Source organism: Calonectris borealis, chromosome 5 (genome assembly GCF_964195595.1).
Source record: "Calonectris borealis chromosome 5, bCalBor7.hap1.2, whole genome shotgun sequence".
NCBI lineage: Eukaryota > Metazoa > Chordata > Aves > Procellariiformes > Procellariidae > Calonectris > Calonectris borealis.
The window spans coordinates 45,369,121-45,388,344 of NC_134316.1; the positions used below are offsets into that span (position 1 = coordinate 45,369,121).

The 19,224-nt window shown below is 36.7% G+C and overlaps 1 protein-coding gene across 1 annotated transcript in view; it reads right to left on the reverse strand.

The window, feature by feature from the left end:
* Positions 1-9,353: 9,353 nt before the first annotated feature.
* MYBPC3 (myosin binding protein C3) overlaps positions 9,354-19,224 on the reverse strand; it is a 60,776-nt gene continuing 50,905 nt past the window's right edge. Inside the window, exons 29-32 of the mRNA XM_075152276.1 lie at positions 13,871-14,010; positions 12,924-13,083; positions 12,225-12,361; positions 9,354-9,680 (exon numbers count right to left, since the gene is read on the reverse strand). Coding sequence (XP_075008377.1) covers positions 9,441-9,680; positions 12,225-12,361; positions 12,924-13,083; positions 13,871-14,010 — 677 coding nt within the window. The 3' untranslated portion in view covers positions 9,354-9,440. The remainder of the gene's footprint in view (positions 9,681-12,224; positions 12,362-12,923; positions 13,084-13,870; positions 14,011-19,224) is intronic.

Genomic DNA, 19,224 nt, shown 5'->3' on the forward strand with positions numbered 1-19,224 from the left:
CTTCTCCCAAAATAGCTATACGTAAAAAGGAACAAATGGTGGCAGGAAAAACACCAGTAAAACTTTAAACAGTTGCTTCCTTCAAGTATATGAAAACTCTAGTTCTGTATTTCCATTCCTTCCACTGTTTTTTGCCTTTTCAGTTTCTCTTATTAGCTCCAGTGAGTGCCAGTCTATCCACAGTGCTCTGGGTATCAAAGTGCTCTCTCCTTCCCTTTTTACCACTCTCCCTGCTTGGATTCCTCACTGTTTCTTGGCCTACACTCTCTTCAGCCAGTCAGGCTCAGTTCTGCACCTCAATTTCTCATCAGCTGTCTCCATCTGTTTCCCTTAGTGTTTTTTCATGCGTTCTTCTCGCGTCTCTGACCATCATCATCTTCCAGCCTCTTTGCCCAAACAGTTCAGACCTATGCTCTTCCCCGGTCTCCTGCTCAATCAGTCTCTGCCCCTTTCCAGCTTCCAGTCAGTCATCTTCCTCTCTCCTGTTCTTACCAAGCTCTCTGTCATCTTCTTTCATCCCTCAGCCTCATTCCACTCTTACTCCCTTTGCATTTAAATCAAATTATTTTTGGTGGACTGCTGAAGAGTGCTATAGAGGGAACAGAAAAGATTTCCAGTCTTAGCTCTGCTGTTCTGTGATAGCTCCCAGCAGCAGCTCTTCCCTACACTCCTTGTTAGAAATGGCTCAACCATTTAATCTGATATTAAAAATAGATAAATTTGTCTAAAACAGACTTGTAACCTAACAAATTGTCTAAATTGTTAAAGTTTTTCAGTGCTGTAGGAAACAAAAAAGCATAAGAGGAAATACCATGCTTTGTAAATAGGTAGTACTGTTAGTCCCTCCTTATACCAGTGAGGAAGAACAAGTCCTGTTTCCAGGTAGAAATTTTTTGAGGACTTTCCAATGATCAAAATCTACTGTACCTGGGGTTTTTTAAGGCAACGTATACATGAACTGACCTACAAAGCAGAAGAAAAGCTTGGATTTTCAGCCATTTTTTTTCCTGTGTTTGGTATATGAAAACCAGCAGTAAACAACAAAACTGTATTTGAGAATTATATTAGTAATTAGTCTTTTCATGGTCATACTTTCCTGGTGTAGATCTGGATTACTGGGGCAATTATTAGCACGATGACAGATACCAAGCAAATGCAACCTTATGGAAGGTTAAATTACTTTCATCCACATCCTGTGTTCAAATATTTGGGTCCCACAATTTACACTTCCAAGCAAAACAATGAAAACTATGTATGATATTCTTTATGTTTGTTAAATAAACCATAATAAATATAAAATCAAGTTCAGATTATTACCCATGGTGAAGAAGAAAAAGGGGGCACCCTTACTACTTATTTTCTCCACCTTATATCAATTTCCATACATTTTCATTTCCACTGATATTTTATATATATTGGATTAGTCACTTTTTTGAATTATTTGTCTTCAGTGAAGCTATCCTAATACAGAATTATGACTGAAATGTGTACATAGCTGTGACAGTTATCTGTGGTTTTAGGGCTGCTTATTGTCAACATTTCTGTCTGGCACAGAAAGCAGATGCTGGACTATTTTTTCCATATCAGGACCTAATAAATGAAGCTGTTCTTATCTGTTTCTTTTAAACTTTCACCAGTTCAACCTGTTTTAAGATGTGTTGCTCATGCAGACTACTGTGTGGACCCTGCCCAAAGACAAGTAAAGGATATCTCACTGACAGCTTTTGTTTCCCTAAAATAGAGTTCTGTGGTTGGGGAGCACTTGAAAGGTATCAGTAGGGCTATTTTTAATTTCAGCAGACTGTTCTTACAAAATTCATTCGTAAGGAGACAGGAATGGCTTGTATTTCTAAGCCTGCTCCAAGACGATATGTTAGTGGCAAACCTCTCTCCTAAACACATATAAGGATTTTATTTCAAAGAAATTCTGTGATAAAAGCAACATAAATGATTTCCAGAAACGTCTTTTCCCTTGCTGCTCTCATTTAAATGGCTATTGTATGATTAAATTAAGGAAAAAATGCTATCGACTAGTATTTTCATGTGCTTTTATTCATTCTACTCAATTGTAGATCTCCCTGGGAATAGCTAGCACAATAATCCTTTCTTAGAAGGAATGAAACCTGCAGGTGAAGTGTGCTGAAGCTATCTTAATTATCTGTCTTGCCCTGCATTGAAAAGCTTTGTTACAATAATATATGGGAACCTCTTGACCTCTCACTGTAATTTTCAACAAGTAGAATTTAATTCTTATATATAATTTTATATAATAAGCTTAGACAAATCCGAAAAAGTCAATAAAGATATCTGTTCCCTCTTGTAGAGGGAAGTCATAAAGGGAAGATAAACTCATGACAGGTAAGGCACTTTATACCATTTTAAACATTCTGTTGGGACAATTGGAGCTCAATCCATTTAATTTGCATTTCACCCCACTGTATCCCTTAAGTATTGTAACTTAAGCAGCAAAGCAGGGGCACAGATCATCAGCTTGTGCTAAGATCAGGCCATGCATAAACTGAAACAATCCATCAAGGACAATGTTTAGAGTTTATAAGCTACTAAGGAAAGCGAGATTTTTCTAAACATGTTACTGAATGCAAGTAGTTTTCTTTGTGTTACTTTGATTTCTGCCTAACATTAGAATGATCTTCCAAGCAATGATTTATTAGCAAATGTGAATATGTGAAAATTTAGGACTTTTTCATTTTAGGATATTTGTAGCAGCACCTTCAGTTACAACAATGAGTATTGTTTGGTGTAGTTAATCCTAATTTGAGTGTCTAAATAAAATGCATCAGTACCTAATCTGCAACAACATACTCGCATTGATGGAAATATAGCATCTTATTACACAGGTTACCCTTCCTTGGTCACACAAGGATCCACCTGCATTGAGAATATTATAAAAATATATTTTGTAGTTGGCACCCTTTCTACAAGAATAGCTCTAGTACTAGAGCTTATACCTGGATTTACAGTGGCTGGGGGATGAAATACTACATGTGTTTTTGTTAACCAGTTAGAAATCTTCAGGAAAGAAACAATAAGCATGTTTATTCTGGAGCCGTTACCATGGATATGCCTGCTAGTTTTAAACTAGTAGTCATGCATTTATGACAGCAGAATACAAAATAGGCTGCAACCTGAGAATGCAGTCACTGTCCTGACTTCAGTATGGCCATATGTCTTATTCCCTTCTTTACCTCCAACTGATCCACTTCTCATTTTTTAATAGGAAGAATTCATTATCTCTGTGGGGGACCATCAGTTAATTCACACAGAGCCTTTGACAACTTCCGTATAAGCCCGCTGAGTTAAAACTAGAAGAAGAACAGGATGAAATCCAGCACGCTTTACCTTAATCCCCCATGCTCATAAATAAAGTGATTTTCTTCAGGCTTTACAGACCCAGGCGAGAGCTCCCGGCGCTGAGGGGACGTGGTGCCGCGGCGCGAGCCGGCCGTTTGAGCGCCCCAACGGCCGCGGAGCTGGCGCGCGGCAGCCGCGTGCCCCTCAGGCGGGAAACGCCGCGCCGGGGCGACGCCATTACGCACCGCCGCCTGCGCCCTCACCTCAGGCCCCGGCGGGAACGGGCTCCGGGGTCCCCTGTTACACCTCTACGTGAGCGTCCCTGGGAAGCAAAACCAGACAGCCCCGGAGCGGTGAGGCTGCCACACGGGGTGGGGGTGCTGTACCTGGACAATGCTGAGGTGTCCTAATCAGCTCCCACCTGTGGCCCTGGAGGGGGAGCAGGATTTCAAATCCTCCTCAAATCCTGCTGCAGCCACTACCCAAAATTCAGGTGTTGGCATTTAAGGCAAAAAACCTTCCCTGCATCACTGTTCTGAAGTTCAGTCTGTGAGCATCCTGAAGAGAAGCTCAATTTTGTGCCTTTTAGGTAAGATTTGGTAACGTTTTAAAATCAGATTAGTAAGTAAGGAAATAGTTGATATAGGCTTGAAGGAGCCAATCGTTCATCTTTAAGAAGTGTACTCAATTTTAGAATTACACTTGAAGAAAAAGATTATTTTCTTAATGTATATTATGCTTTGGCTGTTGAATTTTTTTCTCCTGGGTTTCATACACTGTTTTTTTCTTTTATTGTTATTTTATGAAGTGTTGGTTAACCATTAACTTATTTTGCCATTATTTTTCGCTCATGGAATAATGGTTAGGATTTGAGCACTAAGGCAATCTCAAGTAACTAAAGGAAAATAGGAGTTCTGGTAAGGTTTGCTTGCATTTGACAGTTTAATCCCATCTTGTGGCTTTTATGAAGAGTATTAAGTGAAACTTCCCATTGCCAGGAGCAAGTAAACATTGTGTACTTACAATATTTATGTAGCAGTGCTGAAATACAGGGTGAAACACAAAAGAGTTAATGCTGTGGCGTGAAATGTGTGTTATCCTGGGCTAAAGGGCTTATTTGGCTAGCAGGCAATGAGACGCTGAGGCAACTGAGCTAGTAGGAGTACTGGAAGTTGTTGTCTTAATGTTTTTGGGTGACTTGATGTTTCTTGTAAGTGGTATCTTAGCTCAAGTGAAGCACTGGGCTAGCTTGACTATATCTGTGCTGCATGATCCTGTCTCTGTAGTGATGCTCTGCCACAACCCTGCGCTTTAGCTAGTCTTATGTACGTTAATTCAAAGTATCTCTATTCCTGATATATAGTTAATAGTAATTTCTTTGAAGGAAAGGCAGGGACACTGAACTGGCAGCAAGCAGGCTGAATTGATAGGTTTTAAGTTGAAATTGTGGTAGCATCAAAAGTTAAAGTCAACTTCACATCCAACTGGATAGAGAGAATAGACCTGAAGAGGTTATGTTTGTCTAAGTTACATATACTTTTCACATGGAAGGATGTTTTACTTGAGCAATAACAGAGTTTTTTTGTGTCGGGAAAACTCCTGAAAGGACTTCAACAGGACTGTTGTTTTTAATACTAGTTGCTGTCAGCTGTGAAAGGCACTTAATATGCTAAAAGAGAATGTTAGTAGATAAAAATTTTTAACATTATGGCCTATGTTAATATTTTTTTTACTATTGGTCTTACCTTGCACACTTCTTTCTAACAGTGCTTAACAACTACAACGTAAGAATATTTGCCCTGACATTTAGAGATAAGTCCATCCGATTTTTGCATCAGAGGAGATCCCACAGAGGAAAAGATAGTTAAAACCATCTTTTGTCAAGTAGTCTTTCAGGTGTGATGGGGAAAAATTGTGAGATACTTTGTTGCTCTTAGCCAGCTAGGTTTGGGAGAAACTGCAAGTTTATGTAGTTTTAATCAGATTGGGATGGAAGTAATGTATTTATTTATTTATTTATTTATTAACAACATGGAATTAATGGGCCGTTAGTGAACTATACATCAAAATCAGTATCAGCCGTGGAACAGATAAATGCTAATAATATATGCTTGCAAAACATCAATAAACACCTACAATTTCTAAAGACCCTTCTAGAACTAATCACAGAAAGTTCAGATCTTGCAGGTGCACCTTCCCCCTCTTCTTCTCCTCAGTGTGTGAGGAGTGGTTAGCATTTTGAATTTTCAGAATTCACATTTTTAGGAATAATTTTTAGAAACCTCACTAGAGCGTGCTTCTTTTTTGTAACTATTCAGATTTGGATTTGGTTCACTCCTTGTCATTGAAAGTTTTGGAAGTTAAAACTAATTTGTGTTTTTTATGTAGAAGCACAGCACAGAAGGCCCTATAGAATTAAACTCTAACTATTTGGCGCTGCCTTGCATGAAGTACTTCCAGAAGCAGTATCTCAGCCAGTTTTTTTGAGGAGGCATTTCTTTGATTAGTTTGAGGACTTCAAAACAGTAGAAAGTAAATTTGTGAGCACTGGAAATTTATTTTTTTATATAGGTATATGGTAGAATTTCATACTTGAAGACCATTTGAACAATGAAACTTCATGAAAAAATGATTGACTAACATCTAGTGAAAGTATCAATTTGCAGTATACTGCTTTTCACAGCTGAGGGGTGAAATAAATGTTCACTTGTGGAAATACTGCTCTTCCCAAAAACATTGTACTCACATTGAATAGGTAAGAATTGAGCAGAAAATGCCATTTTCTTAGTGACTCTTGATTTATTTTTGTACTCGTTCAGTATTGTCCCCGGTTACAGAATGAAAGTCTACTCTCTTTGTGAAACACCTTTCTGATAATAGAATGTGTTTGGTATAGCACCTGGGTAAACTGTCCTTTGTAATCTAAGCTCCTGCAATTCAGTCTCTGCTTTTCAATAGACATTGTCCCACAGATGCTGGCATGATCCTCTCAGTCCACTGCATTCTGGTCATAGGTTCTTTATAATATAGAATGTCTCTGACTTTTATGTGTGGTATGTGCCTTATTTTTTAAATAATAGTGTTGCTCAGAAAATGAAAGTACAAAACAATGTAAAGTTGTTTGCATATTTTCCATTGTTTTTTATTTATTTGTTGAATAATAACAATGTGCAACAGACAAAAGTTAACCTTGGATAAGTTGACTTTGGTTTAGAGGAGTACCCTTCTTTGTTCTGATACCATAATAAAATAATCAAAGTACACATCTCATTATCATCAGTGTTTTTATTATGAAGATGTATTCGCTTGTTTACTACAATTAACATGCTGGGTCGGACACACTTTCCTATCTCAACTGGCATGTTGGAGGCAGGGGAGCAGTATTACTTCAGTTCCTTTGTGTTGGTTCTTCCAAAAGGCAATGCTTCCTGGATTAATTTAATCTTCCCGCCTTCTCTTGTATTGTGATGATGAAAAAGTACTTTTCAGCCTACTGAAAACTACTAACAGCTACTGCAGGTCCAAAAAAACCCCACCCCAAATACTATTCAAACTAATAGGTGAGAAGCCAGAAATGCTATTGTGTCATTTGATTATACAAAATTATCTGCAAAAATACATATATATCATTCATAGACTTTCAAAAGTCTTCAGTAATATTTGATGACAGTAAGTTTATTGCATTCATCACAATTTTTTTTTTGTTTTGAAATTTTTTATTTACGTGCAAATAATCTTCCTCGTGACGTCTTTCTGTTTCATCTGATGTACAAAATTATCTCTGTAGATTAGTATGATGTCTGTGATTGGTTGCAGAAACATCTAATAACTGACATTCTACGCTGGTGTCTCTTTAAAAGCGAGAAAACCACTAGTGAGTAATTATCAAAGAAACTATTTTCTATATAAAGCAGAACAGTAGCTTTAGCCAGAGATTTCCAAATGGTGTGTTTTGGACGTGGTTCTGCAAAGATCTGCTCAAGAGACAGAAGTGGGTATTTCAAGCAGTGACAGTAAAAGCAGTAGGAGTGAAAGTTACTTTCTATTGTGCAGAGATCAGTATAATGAAAGGTGATTAAATATTACAAATAATTTGTTAGTGTTTCATTATTCTGAGCTACTTGTTTCTTATGAAGAATGTGAGAATTCTGAGAAGAGAAAATGGAGAGAACTGTAGATGTGGGGAATTTATGTTCATTTCAGACATTAGGAATGGACTGGGTTTGCACGTAACTGTAATATTTGTTTTTTTTCAGACATATCTTATGTATATAATGGGGGGAAAGTTTTATCTTCAGTTCCCTGAATTTCTTCACATGGAGACGGGGGCAATGTAACTAAAACAGATACATGAAAAGAGGAAATACTGTCTGACAATATGCTGAGTAAGCAGGATGCTAGAAGACACTGACGCCTCCTAGTACACGTATATTAAATGACTTTTAAGATGAGCAGGACTCCTAAATGTAACTGAAATTATCCTTCATTAATTTCTTCAATTTTCTTCTTTTCAAGTTCCATTCCAATGCTGAGACAGAGAATGGGGAGAAGGATTTATTGTCAAATGCATTACCTGATTATTAATTATAGCTATTTCATTTTTTTAAAGTCTAAAATGTACATTACACTTCTAGATGCATTGTAATTTTAACTCTGCTTGCTTGGTTAAAGTAATGCACAGATTATTGATGCTAGTTAGCTCTGTATTAATAAATAACGTCTCCTAGAGGGAGTGCTTGTAGTGAGTTAAGAAAAAAAGTATTCTGTTATTCTTACAGATTTTTACACTGGCACAGCGTATTAAGGATTGAGACCTATGAAATCCTGACTTTAAAGTAAACCAAATAAATTACCTTGCAGGAATGTGATCTTAGTATGATTATTGAAAAAACAAACAGAAATAAAAACAAGCACCCTCCTCCCTGCCAACGTTATAAACATTCCATAAAGCCTCTAACATGAATATCTAACAACTGTTTAATCTTGTATCTACCAAACAGCCATTGCTTCTTTATCCAGCTGAATTATTTTGATTCATACCTTGACTTGCAGATGAATTGAGATTCGGAGTTTTACTGAGGTGCTGAAAAAAAAGTTAAGATACTATCAGACATTAAAGGACGCTAATTTTAAATTGAGACGTGGTGCTGAAGGTGAAATATGGAAGTTTTATGGTAGTTGCTTTTATCTGATGATTCCAAGGAGATTTAACGTTCCTAAGGCAAGCTTCAGAAGATGATAATATTAAGCTTTGAGCCATGTCTACACTGTACAGTATAGCACTGAACAGAAATACCTGAGCTAGCCATTGAACTGAAAGTAGCGTAAGTGTCTTAATAAGCTGCTGCATAAATTAGCTAGACGTTTCAGAGTTCTTAGCCTGAGTTCACCGCAGTACTAATGCAGCTGTATTGCTTGCTGCCAAATGAGGGTATTGGTGCCCAGCTCTGCAAGGTGTACTGTGTACACATCCCTGACTTAGCACTGAGTAAAATAGCAAACTCTGTGCTGTGTAGAAATACCTTCAGGCTTGCTGTGCTGAAGACGCATCTTCGTCAATGGCTGTTATACAGGTCACTTTCGCAGCTTTTTCTGGTTTTAATGAGCATTTAAAGTGGTGTTCTATAGGTTTGTATTGACAAATAGATACATTAGTAGTGGCTTTACCAAGAATATTTAGTCAATATTCTTACTGTGTTGTAAACATGTGGCTTTTTTTTTCCTGGCCCTTTTGACAAACAAAATAAACTATCAAATGTTTCAAAAATGTTTGTGATGCAGCATGCACGACCTTTTACGTATGTTTAACAGCTAATGACTTAATTTAAATTTTCAATTACAAAGTATGGCACAAAGGATAATAAAATTATCCACAATGCAGTGTTTGTACATAGACCTCCATTCCAGTGCTAAATATCTTCTCTAGAAATATTGTCAGAAGCGTAATAATTGTCCACTTCAGACCTGTATTACCTAGCAAGTAACTTAATTCTATCATAATAATTTAGAATGGAAAACACAATCTTGCTGGTGCATGTAATTAACAAACTTTGTATATACCACCAAAGAAGTCAGGGTTAGATAAAGGGGAACTATGACACTTTTTTTTTTTTTTTTTAAGCTATCCGTTACTCTTTCTTCATTGCCGTATTAGTGTTATCCATAAGATTCATCTGATTACCTCTGACGTCCAGTCTGCACTCTATTTCAGCTTCACCACACTCATTAACAGCTTTACAGGTATAACAGCCACCGTCAAATGGAGAGGGTTTCCGGATCTCCAGGGTCAACACACCTTGTTTACTGAACATGCGGTATTTGGCATCCCCAGAAATATCCATTTTGTTTTTGTACCAGAATATCTTTGGCTGAAGAACACAAAAGAAGAATTTTAAAATAGAAGGTAGAAAATGGAAGACTTACAGCTGATCTTACAGCTTTAATTAGCCATCAAAGTTTTATGCATTATGAGGGCTGTATATTACACAACAGTGTTAATAACTTTTCAAGGAACCTCTCCTCATTCAGTACAAACTCATGAAATAATTCAAATGCTTAGTATTTTCTTTAGCTCTCAAATAGCATGTAGAGAATGTAGGTCTGTACCCTATTTTATTGCAATCTTTAAAAAAACCCTACAAACTGGCTACAAATTCATTCCTTCAGGAGTGATTTAATCATGCTTATTAATATATATTTGAATGCTTCAAGTATCTTACAGAATGGGAATTAAACTGCACAGATTATTAGAGCAGAAGTGTCATAAAGGTTTGTGGATGTTGGTGGCCAACTTGGGATGCCAAGGTTTGGGCTAGGAAAGGATTCTCCAAACCATTTAGCATATCTTTAGCGACTTCAGGAATTTCAGAATAAAGTTCCTGTTGGCTTCAGCTGAGCAATAAAGTGGTTGGCTCTGTACTGATTCAAGCCATTGTGTTTTGTTTCTGGTACCTGAAAATGTGCCTTTAATTTTTATAAATGGAATTTTGAAAATGAAAAATATGACATAAAGCAAACTGCTTTTGTTTATTTCAAGCTCGTTAGTATATATAATGAAGAAATAGGCTTTAAAGAGTAGAAGACCAAGCTCTGCATTCATCTGTTTTACTCTCAGAATTAACATCTTCTGTTTCTTCACCCATAAAAAAATAAAACTACTGTACTGTTTTATAGAGTGAATTCAGATCTACTGAATCACTTGTCTTTGACCTGTGATATACAGTTCAGTGCATCCCAGTTGCCATGCTTTATTTTCTTTAAAGATATCAGCAGTATTTTTTTCCTGCCTCAAAATTTTTTGCTTCTTTTTCTATAGCCTCTTTAGTTTTCTGGGTATATGTCTTTTATTTTGACACTGCCACCAGGACATGAATATTGGCTCTGCTTGAAGTGGTAACTTTTTCTTGCCATACAGATCATATCTGAGGTATACTTGATAACCTATAGTTATTCAGAATTGGAAAGCTCTATCAACATAAGCTACCCTCTGTGAAAAAGACCTGTTGCAGAGTTCTGCAGTAGATACAGAAACTTTTTGTTAAGGTTAGTTTGGGCAATGCAAGTACAGAAATGCATCTGGAAAAGCTGTTTTAAAAGTATTAGGTGTACTGAAGGATGAGGACTATTTGTATCCTTCAGGCTAATGTCGAAGGAAGAGCTAGCACGCTCACATTCAAAAGCCTGTGACTACTGTGTTTAACAGCTATAAAATATGAAGTTTTTCTTAGAATCTTCTTAAAGCCATGGAAACCGAATGAAGTGGATACAGATGCACAAAAAGGTCAGTTAACCAAGTGGGAATATAATTTCACGATGAATCTAAGTTGAGGCAGCTACTGGAGGATGGATTTTGCCTACAGTTGCTGGTATTTCTTCTATAATCTTCTTGTTCTTTTGCAGCTATTTGCGTGGGTATGCTTCCTTTTTATATTTGAGTTTTGTCTGGAGCTCCGTCTTCATCCAATGAACTGCAGCAAATGATTGCATTAAGACTACCTTTTTTTTTTTGAGTTAATTTGAACTTTGAGCAATTATCTTAATGTTTTGCTGTGTAGCTATCAGATCCTTGTGCAGGCATGAGGATGGGAGAGGAGCTGGAAATAAGCAGCCAGAAGGGGAAGGGAAAAGGGTACTGCATTTTTTGTGATTGTACTAATTTAAATTTATGACAAGATTATGTCATAATATGGTAAATGCCTTCACTGCAGACAAAAAGCCTATTTCCCTTTTTTGAGAAACCTAAATTTAGCACCTAGCTGATACAATTTTTACTGCTTGTTCCTGCATCTAACAAAAAAGTACATCTTTTTGTACTCTTTGAAGAGACTTCAACAAATATATTTAGACTGAGAAAATATTCCTGTGAGATTAAAAAAAAAAAGCCCCCGAACTTCACACATGACAGCAGGTCTTATTCTAGTTAATTTTGCAAAATAACTCAGACTCCTAAAAAGTTATGTGGATGTATTGACATAACTGAAAAACTAGTATTCCTATGTATCATTTAGGTTAATGGAACAGTATGTTACATTAGCTGCTGTTTTCTTGAAAGATTGAAGAGAACAAAATATACATTGTGAGAAGATACTTTTCTTGTTGTTGTTTACCTTCTTCAGTGAGTAGATTTTATGTACACATGGTACATTTTCAATGGCATGGTGTTACCATAAGAAATGACTGTCCTTTCCTCTGTCTCCTTTACTGTTGCCCCGCTGGTTCTGTGCACAACCACACAAACGCTTGCACCATGTGTTCTGGTTAAGCATTAGTTATGAGTGAGGTGGGAGATAATTGGGTGACCTTTACTTTTTATATAGTCATGTTACACTCCAGTCACACTGAACTGGCACGAATTCTAAGGCAGCATCTTGGCTTGTTGCAACATTATCAAGGACAGTTGATGTAATCTGTACCTTGGGGATTCCTCTTACAGCACAGCTGAGCGTGGTGTTGTATCCTGCAATCACAGAGCGGTTTACTAAAGGGTGAGTGAATTTAGGAGGTTCAGAGAAGTCGTGTTCTTTGTAACTGGGTGGCTTATAAGTGGTTCCTGCAATTTAAAGAAACAAAATAGTAAGAACTGTGTTTTCAATTCTGTTGACTTGTGTACAATCTATTTTTCATTTAATTTGCCTGTATGAGAACCTTCAAAGCTGTGGCATTTATGATATAACAAATCTTGAAATTCACTTCACACTCAAACACATCTCATGTTTAATGCTTTAGTTAAAGTAAAAGGTCCTGGCAATCATGGGTTTTCAGCTTCTGTTAAAAATATGAAAGCCATATGTCTGCAGGGGAAGTCTTCACCACAGACATCTTAAACTTTTAACCCCAGAATGTAAATATAACCCCTCAGTTGTATTATTTTCTTAAAATAATATAGTTTAGGAAGACTGTGTGATTAAATATTTTTGAACAGATGTTCGTGTTAGTACAGGAGATCTGCCTAGATAAAGGCTCTTGATGCTAAAATACTTCATAAGTGTTAGATACTAAGTAATGAAAATATCTCTAGTGGTGCATCTAGTAATACTGTATTTTCCATTTACCAATGTATTACTTCTGGTACTTAGCAGTTTTTGTGATCTTTGTTTTGAAGAATATGTTACCTGTTTTTTGGATATAGGCAGGATTTTTGGTAGTTGCAGCAGTTTCACTCAATCCACACAAATTTTCACTGAAGATTCGAAAAAAATACTCATTTCCCATAATCAGGTCTGACACTATACAGTTTGTGCGACGATAGTGATCAAAAACAGTATACCATTCCTGTAACAAGACTATACTGTTTAGAAAGATGCTATGAGAGGTCAGACATGGTGCTAGTTTTGATATCCTTCTTGCTACAAGGAAAAGACAGATAGAAAGGTATTTAATACTGGCCTGCAAAATGAATATTATGTTGCTTTCCATAAAGATCAGCTGATCTATTTTCTTACTCTTATTTTCTGGCTGGTGTGATAGATGTATGAACACTTGGATTTTGAGGGGAAAAAAAAAAACCAAACCAAAAACAAACAACAAAAAAACCTCTTTACATTTTAGCCCTACTCATATCTGGGGAACCTGATACACGATGTATCCTCAGAACATGACTATTTGATGGGGACTTGCATGAGAGAGACGTTTTCCAGTTTGACTGGCATACATACCTCTCCCAGTATATAGCCTAGTATGCCCAGCATCTGAGTTCAAGTCTAAGTCTTCCCCCCCTCCCCTTCAGTTTGTCCCTGCATTTATGAAAAATATAATTCCAAATAAAAAATACAATTCCACCTTCTGAGCAGAGCTATCTGTCCAGTCACTACCAGAGATGAGACAGGCTACGTCTCTTTTTACATTTTCTACCGGGCATTTTATACAGTTCTATACTTAGCCTTTTGGTTCTTTTTAGATTCTATTCTTCAGTGTTTAACTGCCTCCGATATGCCATAGGACACCTTGGAGACACAACTGAGAGTCATGAATTCTGCTGTTTTCCTCAAGTCTCTGTGTTCCTAGAGCATGTAGTAGTTTAAACTCCATACAAAGTCACTGACTCAGTGTAATTTCTTACCATTGTCTTTTTGTCAGCTTTCTGCACTGTGTAGCCCAAGATCTGTGCATTGCCATCATCTTGTGGAGGTGTCCACTCCAGGGCTGCATTAAATCCCCAAACGTCTACAAGCTTTATATTCTGGGGAGGACCAGGCTTGTCTGCAGAGGAGACGTAAAAAAACCCTTAGCTTTTGGTTCAAGATATAAGAGCTTTGTCATTTTCTCCCATGCAGGGGAAAAATAGAACTTGATAGCAATCTTCAATTGTTCCATAGCAATACACTTCATTTATGTGAAGGTGAAACAGGAAATTTGGGAAGTTTTCAAATACCCTCTTAATACTCTTCTGAGAGGCCTGAAACCTACTCAGTAGAATTAGTGACATAAGAACCAGACAAACTCTTCCTTAAAATGGAATAAGAAGTTTGTGTTGTTTGGATGGGTGTCATTAACTCTTTCACTACAGTGTTATTACTTGCTTTGTTACCTCAGTGCAATTTCTCAGCCATTTAGGTACACTGAGAGCAATATAAACAACAAAGGCAACTGGGCATATATTCTTCTCAGCTGAGGAAGGCCGGCCATTTGGGAATATACCTGACTCTTCCTGTTGCCTCAGTGCTTGTTAGCTTGCCCACTAGTGACAGTTCTCTGTCATAACTAGAAAAAGAACAAACTCTTTTTAAAGAGGTACATAAGTCTATGTCCATTTTAAGATACCTGGAAATATATAGAAGAATATATATTACAAAATTATAAAAATTTTCTTTTTTACTTTTTTTAAGGATCGTTCATATTTATGCTGATGTTGTTTAGTCAAATGCTGTAACATTTAAATTAGATTTATTAAGTAGTATTCCTGTCTGTTTTAACTTGAAGATGCTAGTTCCCCTTTTTGATATCTTAGACTGTTGCTCACAGTTACAGGGCCTGTTGGGGAGATGATCGTTAGGCCTGGGTAGATGGGCTTGTGGTTAAGTGAAGGATAGTTCGGGATCATTCTAGGTATGGAATGGAAACTGTCTCCCCTCTTTGCAGCTAAGCTGGAAAAATGAAGAAAATAGTAAGAATCTGATGGGTGTAGGTTTGAGATGAGCAAAGCATGATGGAATGTAATTATAGATTGCTTGTGATTTAATTCCTTAAAGAAGGATGTGCAAACCAGTAATAAACCAGCCTTTGACTGTTATTAGGGGAACTTTCTACGTGACTTTCTATGTCAAAGCATAATGTGCTTTTCGCTGGCATACTTTGCAGTCAAAGACTGTTTTATAATTAGCTTTAACCCTTTTTGTCCTCTTTCAAATTGCTAAACACTGGAGCCAACTAGAACACTGCATGAAGTTCAATAAGGAATATGGAATGCATTGTTCTCATTCCATTTATCGTCCTCTTCCTTGCTCTCTTACATTAACGTTTCAGAGAAGAAGCTGCCACCTTCTGTGTTTCTCAACAGCTACCAAATTCAGGTAAAGCTTTCCTTCTTTTTCTTCCCTGTTTCTGGAGTAGGGAATGGTAATCTGTTGTGAAATGAACAACATTGCTTATGAAGGTGTGGAAATGTATTTGTTGTTATCTTGAATCGCAACTTAAAAGAAAAAATCTAGATACATTTCTAGATGTGTATCTTTGTTATACAGAAATCAATTAATCTATTCTGATTTGAAGAGAAGCATTTTGGATACTACATATGAATACTTGTGTGGGTATGAAAATTGCAACAGTCTCAGTGGGCAAAGCTCTACAAGCCCTGAATAAGTGTATTATAATCTAATAGTAGACAGATGTTGTGATGTTTAGCAATTAATTATTTTCAAGACTACCTACTGTTATAACCTTCCACAGTATCTGCCTAGTTTTACAAGCATGTTTCCTGTGTGCTTACCTACAGATATATCTACACAACAGTTGTTTTTTATTTTAAAGAGATGCTTACACAATGTCCAAAACCTGTGAAGATCTTGATGATGGTAATTGGTTTAAACACTGTAGGAAAAGATTGATAATTGGAAGAAAAATACAGTCTTAGGTGCAATTGAAAGGAAAGAGAGCACTTTTTGGGGAGGCCTCACTGGACAGATGGGTTTTGAAGCCTGTGCCTTATTGCTCCTAGTTACCTAAAAGCAATTATCTGGGAACCTCCCTTCTAAACGAAAAACGATGGGATGGCAGGTCATTTGTTAATTTAGTAATGTATTGGAAGAGTTAGACATCTGGAATATGTGTGTGTGTGTATATTTAAGACATTCTTATCTATGTGTTTATGTACATAGATGTAGATATGACTTTTGGAGGGAACAATTTCAGAGTATGACTCTTAAGAACAGAAAAACACTTTAAGCCTTAACCTGCTATTAAATTAATGTGATAACAACTCGATGGTGTATTAAATAATCCCTTTTTAATTTTTAATAAATTATTACTTCTACCCATGGTGGTATAGATGGAATAAAGAAAAAGAATGTACTGAAAGCTTCAGTACTTGTAAGGCTTTGTAAAGGACAACCTTACAAAAGGTAGAGATGGATAAATTTGCTAAATGGATTTTTATATTCTTGATCTTTGTGGTTTGAAGGGATAATGCAATCTGCAAGAATATCTATTCAAAATTCCTTTGTAGAATTGTAGAACGTTCCCTTCTCAGTACTAACCAGTACATCTCTAGCTGGCAATTTGAACAGATGATGGGAAAAGTTAATCCTAGTGATGCATCTCTAGCAAATTATTTTCCTCTGTAGGACACTGTGTTGGAGTGGGGATTTATATTCTGAGGGAATATTCTGCTACCCTCAGCACAACCTCATCTGAGGATTTTTGCATGTTACTGAATTTTATGGAATGGGAAGAAGAGATAAAGCGTGAATTATCTTTCAAAAATAAATTATAATTCACATTTTCAAATAATAATTAATGAGAACAATAAATAATCCCAGTTAAAAAAAAATTAAAATATAGAACTGAGGTTTGCTTTTGTCAATAGAAGGCATAATGGAAGGCATCATTTATTGATTCATGTAGGGAGGGGGAAAAAAGTTGAGGGAATCGTATTTTTCAGAGATTGGAGATATTTTCATTATCTAAGACCTTTCTATAAGTATTTGAAATATACTGTATTCCCATAGTAAAAGTCTGCATTTTGTAGGTCTCTAGAGTAAACTGCAGCAATTGTTTTGGCAATAAGGGCAGGAGATGGCAGTAATAGAAGTGTTTCCTCCTGTTTGGAACTGAAAGGTGACTCATCATAGCATCAGAGCTTTTGGTTACCTGCATTCTTGGCTTACTCCAAAAAAAAAAAGAAGGGCTGAAGCTGCAAGCATTACTCCTTCATCAAGTAGACGTTTGCCAAGGGAAGTTAGCTGATGAACAGACACCTCAAAAGATCACTGACTGATTTGTTGTATTTCTGAAAGCTGAGTTGGCTTTTCAGCGTGCCATTCTACAGCACCTAAAGCATTGTTAGTAGTATAGAAAGAGTGCCTGAATCACCCATATTTCTCTCCTGCCAAGACAATATAAAATCTGGAGAGCAAAAAGTGCTGTTGACAGAATTGAAAAGAGGAAATTCTGATGAAAGAGTGACAGAAACAGGAATCGGAGTAGATGCCTTAATTGCAGAAGTATCTGCATATGTTACAAGCCCTTTCTCTTCTTGGCCAGGGATTAAATGAAATTTATTTATTCTCTTTCAGTTGAGCAAGCTGCCCAAGAAGTAAAAAGTTTTAATACCTGTCCTCCAACTCTGACGTGTATTAATCTGTGATAAGATTAATTGCTTTTTTCCCAGACATTCATTTTCTTTATAAAATAACTCTTTGACAATGGTACATGTATGTGTTTTTATGCCTTTCTACAGTACCAAACAATGGGTGGGAGGTGCTTGGTACTACTTGTAAGAGCAATGTGCTAGAATCTAGAGTCACTAACCAGTTTGAGAAAGGCATTTTGGTGTGTAGGGTTTACTACTCCCTTTTATCCAAGTCCCTTGGGATTACTTTGTTTTAGCTGCCATTTACTCATTTTGCTGTTGCAGAACTGCAGCCATCCTCTTGAGCAGAAGCAGCTGGTGGTATTAAGATGTATTTGCTCCAATTTGTTATGCCTTTCTTGTTTGCTGCTGGGCCAATGCATACCCATTCTGCCAACATTATTTTATAAAACTTTAAGCAGAATACAGTCAGCATTATCTCTTTAATTCCAAAGCATTAGTAGTTATGTTTAAATACTCTTTTTGTGCCGAAATACATATTCTAAAAATGTATTGGAGGAAATTTGGGATGACAGTGTGAAAGTGTGGGGAAAGAGAAATAAAAACAATTATCAAGAATGTAACATAGAGCTGTAATGAGGAGAAATAGAAGAGCTCTGGCTGAACGTTAATGAAATCTGTGTAGGCAAGATCTCAGAATATACCTCATAAAATCCCAAGCGAAGTTACTGAAACTTTGACAGTGCATTCCCTTAAAATGACACTAGAAAAGAGACTAGAAATTGTATAATAGAGAATAAGCCTCCACTAAGCCTCAAGCTAACTAGACACTCTTACTAGAGTAAGGCATTAAACGTGAATTTTCCAAATTCACAGGACTGTGTCTTGTTGTTTCTAATTCTTGGAACAGTAGAGGTAATTAGTGCAATGATTTTATCTTCACTGTCCTCATCTGCTGAAGAAACCCAATAAGAGTATATCCATTCCAGGATTCGTATTTCCTTCCTTGAGGACAATGTGGCTATTCCCAAGAACACCAGAACTCTCAAATTCTTTCTGTCACTCTCAAAGTGGTAGAAAGAAGGGTGATAAAGATGATCAAAGATATGGAATGGCGTCTTTTTGAAAATAAACAAACAAAGAGTCTAAAACTTCAGAAAGTTACCTGAGGAGAGTGTGACTGAAGGCTATAAAATCATGAATAGCATGGAAAAGGTGAATAAACGATTATTCATGTTTTTTCTTATACAAAACTGTATGGACATCAAATGAGATTATCAGGAGAAAGACTCAAACCAAATAGGTAGTTGTACATGCACTTAAATTGAAATTCCTTACAAAAGGATATTTGGATTCTGAAACTAGACCTGGATTAAAACCTGACTGGATAAAATCATGCAAGAAAAAAATCCCTCAAGAGCTATGGGACACACAGCTAATCCCTCTCCCTCTGAAAGTCTCTAGGAAACAGATCATTTCAAGCTGGGAAAATATACTAGGAAAAGAAAGTTACCTGCTAGCCCTGCTCTGAGCTTTGTCCTAGTCATCTGCTATAAACCATTGTCAGAGAAGGGATTCTGAGGTAGTTGGGTCTTGGGATCGCCTCAGTATGGCCACTATTTTGTTTTGTATGAGATTTGCTTAATTTTGATGTTGCCAGGTTCTTA